Source organism: Microcebus murinus, chromosome 22, assembly GCF_040939455.1.
Source record: "Microcebus murinus isolate Inina chromosome 22, M.murinus_Inina_mat1.0, whole genome shotgun sequence".
Classification (NCBI taxonomy): domain Eukaryota; kingdom Metazoa; phylum Chordata; class Mammalia; order Primates; family Cheirogaleidae; genus Microcebus; species Microcebus murinus.
Window position 1 is genome coordinate 8,162,792 of NC_134125.1, and position 12,823 is coordinate 8,175,614.

Consider the following 12,823-nt stretch of genomic DNA (forward strand, 5'->3'; position numbering starts at 1 on the left):
TTTAATAGTTAACAAGTCTTTAAAAATCCCAAAAGCATGCATTATCATATTCAAATCCTCTTGCAAGTTTTTGTAACAGAAAAAAATTTAAACTACTGCCAGACAACCAGATACAAATATAGGCATCCTCAAAAATAACACTTACCTTTTAATTGTTCTAGTAAAGACTTAAGACTATTTTCTATTCGCTCCTGGATCTCCATCGTATCCTCTAAAATTAAGAAACAAAAAATGAAAAACTTTCATTTTCTTAGTAAAATCAAGCAAGCTCAATACCTACAAGCAGTTCATGTGCAAGGACATTTTTCTTGGCTTAAGACCCCTTGGGGCCGGGCGCGGTGGCTCACACCTGTAATCCTAGCACTCTGGGAGGCCGAGGCAGCCAGATTGCTTGAGGTCAGGAGTTCAAAGCCAGCCTGAGCAAGAGGAAGACCCCGTCTCTACTATGAATAGAAACAAATTATTGGCCAACTAATATATATATATAGAAAAAATTAGCTGGGCATGGTGGCGCATGCCTGTAGTCCCAGCTACTCAGGAGGCTGAGGCAGGAGGATCACTTGAGCCCAGGAGTTAGAGGTTGCTGTGAGCTAGGCTAACGCCACAGAGCTCACTCTAGCCTAGGCAACAAAGTGAGACTCTGTCTCAAAAAAAAAAAAGACCCCTTGGCATCTAAATCCCATGGTTCAGAGATAAAGATGAAGGAAAGAAAAAGGAAAGAGAAAAAGAAAGACATTAATTATCTTTCTTCTAAGAGTACTACCTAAAATTCTTTAGGAGGACTTGAAATCTATGTGCTGCAAATATTCTAATTACTAGGATCTAAAATCTATGATTTTCAAAAATGATCTATGGAACATTTATGATTCTCACTGGGTTGAGAGCTTAGGAAAAATATCTCTTTTCCACAAAGTTTAGGGCTTGATTTTTAAAGTCCTACAATATTTCAACAAATGAAGTATTTCTTTAACTTCTGCACCTAACAAGTGATTTCAAATATGGAAAGGTCTTAAGTTCCAAAATATTACTTTGTAACCTGTAATGTATCCTCTTGCATACTAAATCAGACACTTCCACATTTCCAAACAGCTTCCTGTCTACTCCAAACTTTTCCAACTGTGTGAGGTTCTACACATTTTATTGCATTTATTAAGTTTTCAATGACAAAGACTCCATAAACACACTCGCAAGTGTACACTTACCTAACCCATTGGTATCCAGCTCATAAATATCATTAACAAGATAAAAAGAGCTTATCTGGCACTGAGAACATCCAGAATTAAAGAATCCACCCATTCTGGTAGGTACAGGACCAAGAAAAGGATACTAGCAAGGGTAAAAAAAAAAAAAAAGAAAGAAAAAAAATTATGTCCTTTAGAACCATCTAAATTCATACAAAATAAGAAAACGAGGCATGTTAACCTACTGGATAAAAACCTATTTCAACGATTTGGTTAAAAGTCATTAATCAGCAAACTAATAACTGAATCATTATGGTAAACACAAAGATGTTATATTAATTTGTTGCTATTAAAACTTTACCATCGCAAAAAAAAAAAAAAAACTATTTTGCTTGATCTCACTATCCTCTGAGGAAGCCCCTGCAATTCCCTCTGAGTGTATAATATTCCTCTTTTTCCAACAGATGCAATAAATTGGGACAAAACACTATTCTTTGCTACTTACCCACCCAAACTCCTATTTTTAAAAAGACAGTCAAAATATAATTATTACAGCTATGATGGCAAATACACATTGATAATACCTGAATTTCCTTCTCAATAAATCGCTTTCCTGTCTCCAAGGCTACCTCCAGCTGTTGAAGGAGCAAACGAAGAATATCAATCCGGGAAGATACACCATTCTCAGCAGCCTTCTCCGAGTTCTTTGGCTCCACAGGGTGGTTGAGACTTGGAAGTCCACTGATCAGCCTCAACGTTAAGGATCGGATTCTTAACCACAAGGTCTCCTCCTCCAAGGAAAGTTTCTTGTGTTCTTCAGAAACATCCCTTAAATAGAAACATCCCCAAACCATCTGTGTTAAAATCTGTTGCCTTCAAATCAATCAAAGTTTGCTTTTACCAGTCAAGATGCCTTTTGAATGGCTCCAGCTTTCATTTACTAGCTGAAAATGACCTTAGACAAGTCAAAATCTTCTGAGTCCCCATTTCACCATCAATAAAATGGGATAAAAGGTAATTTTCCCCTGAAATGAAACTTTTTTCTCTACTGATAAAATACATAATATAGAAAATTCAAATGATAGAAAAGTAAAAAAACATAAAGAAAAAGTGCCTGAAAACCAAACGCCCACAGTATTAACAGGCAAGATATAAATCCTCTGACTTTTGCAATATAAATGTATAAAAATGTGTAACTAAAAGTAGCACTGGCAGAGTGCAGTGGCTCACACTTGTAATCCTAGCACTTTGGGAGGCTGAGGTAGGAGATTCACTTGAGGCCAGGAGTTTGAGAGTAGCCTGAGCATGAGCAAGATCCTGTCTCTACAAAAAATAGAAAAATTAGCTGGGTGTGGTGGCATGTGCCTATACTCCCAGCTACTTGGAAGGCTAATGCAGGTGGATCCTGAGCCCAGGAATTTGAAGTTGCAGTGAGCTATGATAATGTCACTTATACCCAGGAGACAGAGCAAGACAAAAAAAAAAAAAGTAGTATTTATACAACTTAATTTTAAACAAATTGGTTCATAGTATTTACACTATTTTGCAAATGTCATCTTTTTATAACAGTGCATGCAGTAAAGAGTTATTAACACAGTTACTATCATTAGAAGGGTCTCCTTACAAGGTTGGCCCTTGACTGATATCTGGGAAATTTGTATTGCAACCATTCCCTAAGTGATAAGAGTGGCTCACTGAGCCTAGACTATACAGACCCTCTGGTTTATGATGAACACCTGCTTTCCTTCTGGGAGTCTAGACTCCCAGTGCCTGCTGTGCCTATGTAATGACGTGATAAAAACCTTTAGCACTGAGCTCTAATGCGCTTCCCTGGTCAGAAACACTGTGCATATGTTAGTGTATTATTTCGCTGCTTAGAAAAAAGAACATGCCCAGTGTGTCCCCTCATAGGAGGGAGAGAGCACTGGAAGTCTGTGCATGGAGTTCTTCAGACTCTACCTACGCCTTTTTCTCTTACTAATCTTGTCTGGTATCCTTTCACTACAGTAACCTTAGCCACTGAGTGCAACTATATGCTACGTCCCTTGAGTCCTTCTAGTGAATCACTGAATGTGGTCTTGGCAACCCACAAATCAGTGTTTTCAGAATACCCGATATGTACATCTTTGTATGTTTGAGCATTTATTTCCTTAGGTTCTGCTTCCCTAGAAGTGGATCTGCAGAATTTTATGTAGCTTTTTTTTTTTTAAATTTATTTTTGAGACAGAGTCTTGCTTTGTTGCCCCAGCTAGATTACAAGTGGCATCAATACAGCTCACTGAAACCACAAACTCCTGAGCTTATAACCTTCCTGCCTCAGCCTCATGAGTAGCTGGGACTACAGGTGTGTGCCACCAGGTCTGGCTAATTTTTCTATTTTTCATAGAGACAGGGTCTCGCTTTTGCTAAGGGTGTTCTTGAACTCCTGACTTCAAGCAGTCCTCCTGCCTTGGCCTTCTAGAGTGCAAGGATTACAGGCGTGAGCCACCAAGCTCGGCCAGTATGTAGCATTTTTAACCTTGATACATATCACTACTCCCATGTAAATGTACAACAATAAACATTTTCCGTACATCTTTGCTGACCACAATTATTAAGCTTTTTGGTTAGAAATAAAATATTTATTGATGTAAGGTGCATTTCTTTGAACTTCCTATTAAGCCCTTTGCCCACTATTTCTTTCTAATCAATTTATTAAAAGTTCTCTATATCTATGAAGCATATTTGTATGAAGAAATTTAACATAAACCTTTAGAACACATTATTTCTATTTACAGAAGCTAAACCCTGTTTTCAGATTTGATATAATGCTAAGAAAGTCTTTCCTAGGACGGACGCGGTGGCTCACGCCTGTAATCCTACCACTCTGGGACGCCGAGGCGGATAGATAACTCAAGGTCAGGAGTTTGAAACCAGCCTGAGCAATAGTGAGACCCCCATCTCTACTAAGAAAATAGAAAGAAATTAATTGGCCAACTAAAAATATATAGAGAAAACTAGCCGGGCATGGTGGCACATGCCTGTAGTCCCAGCTACTTGAGTTGCAGTGAGCAATGACAATGCCACTATACTTTATTCCAGATGACAAAGTGAGACCCTATCTCAAAAAATAAATAAAAATGTTTATATTTTCTTCTAGAATTTCTAAGGAGTTTTAGCATATAGTCTTTAATCCTTCTGGAATTTTCATAGATGAAATGAAGTAGATCTAACCTTTAGATTAGCCAGGAGTCCCAACATAGGGGATGAGATATTTTGTTCATTTGGCTTATCTATAATTCCTAATCCCTAAAACAAACATATTTTATATTTGTACAACAAATAGATTTTTTCTTTTTAAACCTTAGATTTATGGCTGGGGGCAGTGGCTCATGTCTGTAATTCTAGCACTCTGGGAGGCTGAGGTGGGTGGATTGCTCGAGGTCAGGAATTCAAAACTAGCCTGAGCAAGAGCAAGACCCCGTCTCTACTATAAACAGAAAGAAATTAATTGGCCAACTAATATATATAGAAAAAATGAGCCGGGCATGGTGGCACATGCCTGTAGTCCCAGCTACTCAGGAGGCTGAGGCAGTAGGATCACTTGAGCCCAGGAGTTTGAGGTTGCTGTGAGCTAGGCTGATGTCATGGCACTCACTCTAGCCTAGGCAACAAAGCGAGACTCTGTCTCAGGGGAAAAAAAAAAAAACACCTTAAATTCATCCTAATTCTTTTTTTTTTTTTTATATAACTATATGGAGATATTTTATTTTTATATATCCTTATAATAATAAGCATTTTTAAAAGTAGGTATATTCATTAAAATATAATAACTATAAAAAGCATAGTATAGTAAGTACATAAATGAGCCACATAATTATTTACATACTAATTCTTTAAAAATAAATTGCTAGGGGTTAAATTCTAGTTACCTGTCTTTTGGATCCCAGCTGAAGAAAACATTTAAGTCTCTGTTGTCTCGTAAATTTTCCCATGGAATGTCATCTTCTTCTGGCCTAAGATTCATTGACTTTATACTTTCTGCTAAGCTGGTTGATCTGTGATATAGAAAATTTATGTATGTATTATTTCAGTAGTAAAACAGCCAGGCAAATGTATTAACCAGGACTTGGTTTTATTAGAAAGAGAGGAAGGGAAAGAGGAAGGAAGGATTTACTATTAAGAAGAGTTCAGGCCGGGTGAGGTGGCTCACGCCTGTAATCCTAGCACTCTGAGAGGCCGAGGCAGGCGGATTGCTCGACGTCAGGAGTTCGAAACCAGCCTGGGCAAGAGCGAGACCCTGTCTTTACTATAAATAGAAACAAATTAATTGGCCAACTAATACATATGTAGAAAAAATTAACCAGGCATGGTGGTGCATGCCTGTAGTCCCAGCTACTTGAGAGGCTGAGGCAGGAGGATTGCTTGAGCCCAGGAGTTTGAGGTTGCTGTGAGCTATGCTGACACCATGGCACTCACTCTAGCCTGGGCAACAAAGTGAGACTCTGTCTCAAAATAAAGAGAAGAAGAGTTCATATAAAGTAAGAGAACCAAGCATAGATCATATTGGCTTTGCTACACAGCAAAAGAAAGGCTTCTATAAGCCCAAAATAAAGGAAATCAGCATTAATTACTGAAATCCCTGGTTTACAGGGGAGGGGGAGACCTTATAAGAACAATATGGACCAGGAGGTGATGACCATGGCCTAGCTGGCTTCTGTACTGGACCTGAGATGTTGCTGGCAGTATGCTATCATTCCCCATGACATGTACCCAGGTTCTGTTTTCTCTTTCTTTCTTATAGGAACCCCCTTTCTCTCTTTTTTGTCCATTGTTCCTTAAGCCTGCTAAAGACACCCATGAGCCCATTAATGGCTCTCAGCATCTGATCTAATCCCTAAGTTCCTTTCCAGCTCTTATGCAATACTTACATATTTGCTTCAAGTAGAAGGTCTAACAGCATCCGTTCGGTACGGACTTGTGCAAAGTGAAGAGAATTATTCAGCCTGTTCCTAAAAGCGATAAACTCTGGGATCTTCTCAAATGCACCATATTTGTAAGCTTGAATAATATATTCTGAGGTCTGGGAAGGAAAGACATCACCTTGGTATAAATATTTCAGAAGTGAGGCAACATAAGCAACCCTTACCAGCCAAAACAAAACACTCAAACTAAAATTAAGTTTTGAATCTAATTTATAAAGGTCTTATCACCAAATAGAATGTCGCCTTTTAAAAATGTTACTTTTATTCCTTCCTATACCTGAGATAAATGTCTTCTTTACTAATATTACTAATAAGAATACCAGCTGCTGCTACTATCACATAGATCTTCTCTTGGCATTCATGTCTTTCAATTCGACACGACTGGAAGTTCTGTTTTGCCATTATCAGTCAAAAATTTGGTTAGTGCCATTCTGGAAGGGATATTACTCCATGTTTTTCTGCATCTAGGATAAACTGTGTTTCATACAAAGGTTCTAAAAATACTGGAATAATACAGCCACCCCTCAACCCCAAATAAAAATCACTCTCCTTCAGAAAAAGACAGGTTGCTCCTTAGCTTTATTTCCAAATACTATATCACAAACATTAGGCATATAAGCATTATATTAGAATAAAAGTAAGACACGAAACAAAAGACCTATAAAAATGTATGTCATAATCCATTCTGAGGACAGAAAGACTTCAAGAACTAGGTTTCTTGTCCATCTAAACTACATAAGACCTCTGCTGGAAATTTCCATAAACAAGTAAGAGAAGGGAATCACTCACCACATGTGCTTTAATTGTAGATTAACGCAATTGTATATATGGATGAAATATTATAGAACAGAGGCAAGATAAAGAATTCTAAACAGAAATTCTGGCACAATAGAAGAAAATCTCAGTGAAGAACATTTCATGGGTATGGGCCGCACTGCCATCAGGATCAGAAGACAGGAGATTACCCCTTTGGGCCAAGGAAAGTGTTAAGCTCAAAGCTGATGTCTGCCCCAAAGATCCTTTCTGGAAAAGCCAATTTTTATATAGCCTCAGTTAGTCAGCTCTACCCCCATCTCCATTATGTCTGAATAATTTGCCCAGTAGAAAAATAGGCCAATAGTCAACAACATACCCTCTGATACACAGCCTCGCAGGGTTCATTTCAGGCCGCGGGATTGCGCCACGGGCGCTAATTCAACTGCATTCGATGCGGCTTTTAAACCCCCATGGAACACCTCGGCGAGCTGTTTGCCTGCAGTATCTGGAGAAATTAAAGACGGACGGACACAAGAAAATTAAAAAGATTACTTGTGATCCTGCAGGTTTAAAGAAGGACTACCTGAAAAAGCCTGAGTGTACCTTCTAGCTTGATTAAGGGATAGTGATACACCCCATCAAGAAGAGGCCAGGATACTCTAAACATGTATGTCTATCCTATGGCCCCTTGGCTTAGAAAAGATAGCAAGGTTTCCTATCAGCCCTTGCAATAGGAACTTACAGCTTGGAAAAACTGGCTGGTCAGGAACATGTGATGTAGCAATTAATCAGGAAGAAAATATGACTCTGTTAATTCCAATCAAATTTATAAATTACAGTTCCAAAATATGCTGTTATTAAAGACTAGAATCCAGCCTTACCGAGTGTAGAGGCAGTTTTAATTTCTGAGTGGTCCATGGAATACCACTTTAGAAAAATGGCAGAAGCTTTTAAAAGAGAAAAACAAGGGGCAACAAAGGGAGAATGTAGTCTTTAACAAACTAAAAGGGAAACTATCATTCTCTGGCTTTTCTTTTTTAGATAGTCCTCCTTTAATGCTGCAGTAAAGTACCACTGTAGAGCTAGACAAGAGCCTGGGAAGCGACCAATAGGACAAAGGCTAGGAAAGTATTACTATATGAAGAAACAATCCCTAAAAGAACTGCAGGCAAAACTGAAAGCCACAGGCACTTCTAAATATCAAAATACATTGTCCATACCTATTTCTACTCATTTATGCACCGAGGCTATTTAGATCCCGTATGGATTCCCGAAATGAACCCTGGTTGCTGTGAAAACTAGCAAAATACATGGACATCAAACCCCTGAATAATGATCTTCATGAATAGCTAAAATAGAGATTTTAAAGGGAAATTTTTATGATGTATAAACATATAAGTGACTTTTGGAGATATGAAAACTTACTGCCGATTCTTGTATTGTATAAAAAAAAAAAAAATCTATTCCAAAAGAAAGATGACAGCAGACAATGACCTTTCTAGAAAGAAAATCCCTATGTAGACCTTCCAAATATAACTTTCAATCCCACAGCATGAAGACTTACTAAGCAGAACACTGGATTTTCCCTACAGTGTTCTTTCAAAGAGCTTCTTAGGAATTGATGTACATCAGTCACCCAAGAAAAAAGCATCCAGGGATCCCCAAAACTACCAAGAATAAAAGATGTAGAGCATAGAGCTTTGGCCTTGAAGAGAGGTATTTCTCATACTATGAGCAGAAGGTTTAACATATAACAGTATGACACTATAATTATAATCTTTCTTAGCCTCAGACTCCTTTAGGAAACAGTCCACATCACAGTCTCTTTTTTCTTATTCTGGGACTTGGCATTAAGGTGCATTTGCCTTCCTGTATTGTGTTTTTCTTTTGATTCTAGGACTCCCCAAGATTATCTACTTCTATATGATTAAATTAGCTCCATCTTCTCAGTTAGTTGTAATAAAAATAAATTTCAAGAAAAAAGTCCTAGAACCAGATCAATAAAATGTACAATTCTATCAGGTTCAATATCACATATATTCAGATGAATTAGTTCTGCCACACACAAATGTCAGCAAAACATTGAAAACAATGATACAAAAAAAAACAGAGGATAATAAACTCTCTCAAATTGCTCCAGGGGATGTCCTTTCCCTATATTTCAATATTTTGTAATTTTGTTTTTTGGATTTTTGTTTTTTCAAAACAACTCTTCAGATACAACATTTGTGGGAAGAAAAAGATTAAAGTCTAACTTTTATTACTATAAGATAATGTGCTGGCATGGTGGCTCACACCTGTAATCCCATCAACTCAGGAGACTGAGGCAGGATTGCCTAACCCCATGAGTTCAAGGCTGCAGTGAGCTATGACTGCATCACTGCACTCCAGCCTGGGCAACAGAGTAAGACCTCATCTTTAAAAAAAAAAAAAAAAAAAAAAAATGTCTTTAATGACCAAATCTTCATGAATTGGCCATATTTGGTTCTTCTAGAATGCTTCAAAACTGGAAGAAAACCAACCACCAGACTTGAATTAATCTCTTATTTACTGACACTATGTCAAAGCTATTTGAGAAACAAAGCTTTGAAAAGGATTCTTCAGTCAATCAAATGTTTCTTTAATCTTCTCTTTATAAATACAGAAATAAAAGCCAAAATAATGAGACTTAAGGAAATAAATTTGTTTGATATTTTTACTGAAACATCTTGAAAACAGAAGAGGGCAAGCACAGATACTTGAACACATAGTGAAAACTCACAGATTTATAACTCAATTGCCCACTCATGCTAGATCTTGGAAATGCAATGTCCTACAGATACTCTTCTGACCGCTAAGCCAGGCCAGCACCTTCTGAACAGCATGCTCAGATACTGATACCCACACTTCCTTCTCTCCCTGATCAAAAGCTGTGCCCCAAAATAAGATCTAAACAGAGATATCTCTTATTGCAGGAAAAAAGGAAGACTTGGGGGAGGAGATGCAGGGCTAAAAACCAACTGATGGTACAAAGCACACCATCTAAACACAAGAAGCTTTCCACCTGCTTAGAGCCACCCTTTGCTATTCCAGCCCTCTAGGCCACTTCCCGAAGCTTGTCAAAACATAATTATCATAAGCTGAAAACAACAAACCTATATTCTATCCTGCAGAAATATTTCTGCCCTGCCTTCTATTTAATACACTCATAAAGAATTAGATGGAAGATAGATTAGCCATAGCTGTTATAAGAGGGATTTAAAAAAAAATCCTCATGAGTGCTTGCCAAGAATCCAAGATACCAATTCCTTTCCTAAGTTCCTTAGTAGTTGGTAAACCACGAGAATGGAAAGCTACAGGCAGATATCTGGCATGGCCAAATTCCAGGCAATGAATCTTAGAAGTAACGAGAACCAAGTGGGCAGGGACCACAATAAAGATATGCCTTCTCTCCATACTCCTTGGGTAATTTTGTGTGGTTGATTGAGTACAGACCATATGGTTTTTCCACACACACACACACAAAATTTCTACTTAACTAGTAAATGAAGTCCAAGTCTGCAGTGAAAAATATGGTGCAAATCCCATCCTTTCATTATGGCACAGAGACACTCTATCTTATTTGTTGCTACTTTAAAAACTGTACTATTGACCCAAATTTTCTGTAATGTTAATTTTCTAGAAAATATGTGTACTCTATCTTATTTGTTGCTACTGTAAAAAATATATTATTGACCTAAATATCCTGGAATGTAATTTAATTTTCTAGAAAATATAAGTGTACTAACTGTTGGCAAAGGGCACAGTAAATATAAATGTCAGGATTAAATAAATGTAACAGAGAGCAGCTCTTATCACAGAATCACATATGGCATACCAGGCTATAAACTCTTTTTTTATTTTTTGAGACAGAGTCTGGCTTTGTTGCCCAGGCTAGAGTGAGTGCCATGGCATCAGCCTAGCTCACAGCAACCTCAAAACTCCTGGGCTGAAGCGATCCTTCTGCCTCAGCCTCCCGAGTAGCTGGGACTACAGGCATGCGCCACCATGCCCGGCTAATTTTTTCTATATATATTAGTTGGCCAATTAATTTCTTTCTATTTATAGTAGAGACGGGTCTTGCTCTTGCTCAGGCTGGTTTTGAACTTCTGACCTCGAGCAATCTGCCTGCCAAGGCCTCCCAGAGTGCTAGGATTACAGGCATGAGCCACCACGCCCGGCCCCCAGGCTATAAACTCTTCAGGGCTATTTCTCATATCCTAGGAAAAGTCTCCTAGAGATCAAAAGATACATCTAAGAAGCATAACACTTCCTAGTCTGTTAATACCCAGTTTTAAATGCAACTGTTCCAAAGATTCTACTAAACACACAAATTCTAACAAACACAAATAATTCTTTACCTCTCCCTAACAGCCTTGGACAGTAAGCTGTGGCCTAAGGGCACTTCGTAGTACAGCATGGTGCACCTCAACATGTGCACTTGTGACATGAGGTAACGCACTCTCTGAATTCTGTGCAGTCAGCAGGCAAGACCATAGTAAGAAAATGGTTTTTCACTTACATCTTTCTGGTTGGAGTGGAAAAACCTGAGTGCGAAGTTACAGGACTGGGACGCAGCAGCATACTGACCTAGAGATTCCGCATATCGGGTCAAAAGATAACTAGATTGAAAGGAAAGAAAAAAAAAATTACGTTGTTATTATTTACCCACCTCTAGTATCAAATACTACACTTCAAATACACCTGGAAAAGAAATAGCTAGACATAAGGAAAAAGTAAAACATCTTGCCATAGAAAAGATCTAATTCACAGAATCAAATTAAAAAAAAAAAAAAAAAGAGGCCAGGCACAGTGGCTCAGGCCTGTAATCCTAGCACTCTGGGAGGCCGAGGCAGCCAGATTGCTTTAGGTCAGGAGTTCAAAACCAGCCTGAGCAAGAGCAAGACCCCGTCTCCACTATAAACAGAAAGAAATTAATTGGCCAACTAATATATAGAGAAAAAATTAGCCGGGCATGGTGGCGCATGCCTATAGTCCCAGCTACTCTGGAGGCTGAGGCAGCAGGATTGCTTGAGCCCAGGAGTTAGAGATTGCTGTGAGCTAGGCTGACGCCACGGCACTCACTCTAGCCTGGGCAACAAAGTGAGACTCTGTCTCCCAAAAAAAAAGAAAACAAAAACAGCAAAGTTAATTCATTTTGTGGGAGACCTAAAGTTCTATGCCATGCCTTCTTACACTCTGATGATCGATGGAACATAAAAGTTATGTTATATACTGTCTTCCTAAAATAGCACCATAGGGAACAGAAAAAATGGCCTTAAATAATCACAAAGAGTAGTCAAAAGTATCTCTGAGGTCAACAAACAAAATACATGTGTCAACACCATCGGCAAGGCCGGGCACGGTGGCTCACGCCTATAATCCTAGCTCTCTGGGAGGCCAACGCGGGCAGATCACTCAAGGTCAGGAGTTCAAAACAAGCCTGAGCAAGAGCGAGACCCCGTCTCTACTATAAATAGAAAGAAATTAATTGGCCAACTAAAATATGCAGAAAAAATTAGCTGGGCATAGTGGTGCATGCCTGTAGTCCCAGCTACTCGGGAAGCTGAGGCAGTAGGATCGCTTGAGCCTGGGAGTTTGAGGTTGCTGTGAGCTAGGCTGACGCCATGGCACTCACTCTAGCCTGGGCAACAAAGCAAGACTCTGTCTCAAAAAAAAACACAAAAAAACACCAACGGCAAGGCAGAAGTAAAGAATTCAAAAATACTGGCCAGGCGCAGTGGCTCACACCTGTAATCCTAGCACTCTGGGAGGCCGAGGCTGGAGGATCGCTCAAGGTCAGGAGTTCGAAACCAGCCTGAGCAAGAGCGAGACCCCGTCTCTACTATAAATAGAAAGAAATTAATTGGCCAACTAATACATATAGAAAAAATCAGCTGGGCA

General features: G+C 38.8%; 1 protein-coding gene across 1 annotated transcript in view; it reads right to left on the reverse strand.

Annotated features, from left to right (window-relative positions):
• Window positions 1-12,823, reverse strand: part of NAA25 (N-alpha-acetyltransferase 25, NatB auxiliary subunit) — a 65,415-nt gene that overhangs the window by 14,367 nt on the left and 38,225 nt on the right. Inside the window, exons 15-20 of the mRNA XM_075996569.1 lie at window positions 11,442-11,541; window positions 6,092-6,243; window positions 5,093-5,218; window positions 1,766-2,009; window positions 1,203-1,326; window positions 146-211 (exon numbers count right to left, since the gene is read on the reverse strand). Coding sequence (XP_075852684.1) covers window positions 146-211; window positions 1,203-1,326; window positions 1,766-2,009; window positions 5,093-5,218; window positions 6,092-6,243; window positions 11,442-11,541 — 812 coding nt within the window. The remainder of the gene's footprint in view (window positions 1-145; window positions 212-1,202; window positions 1,327-1,765; window positions 2,010-5,092; window positions 5,219-6,091; window positions 6,244-11,441; window positions 11,542-12,823) is intronic.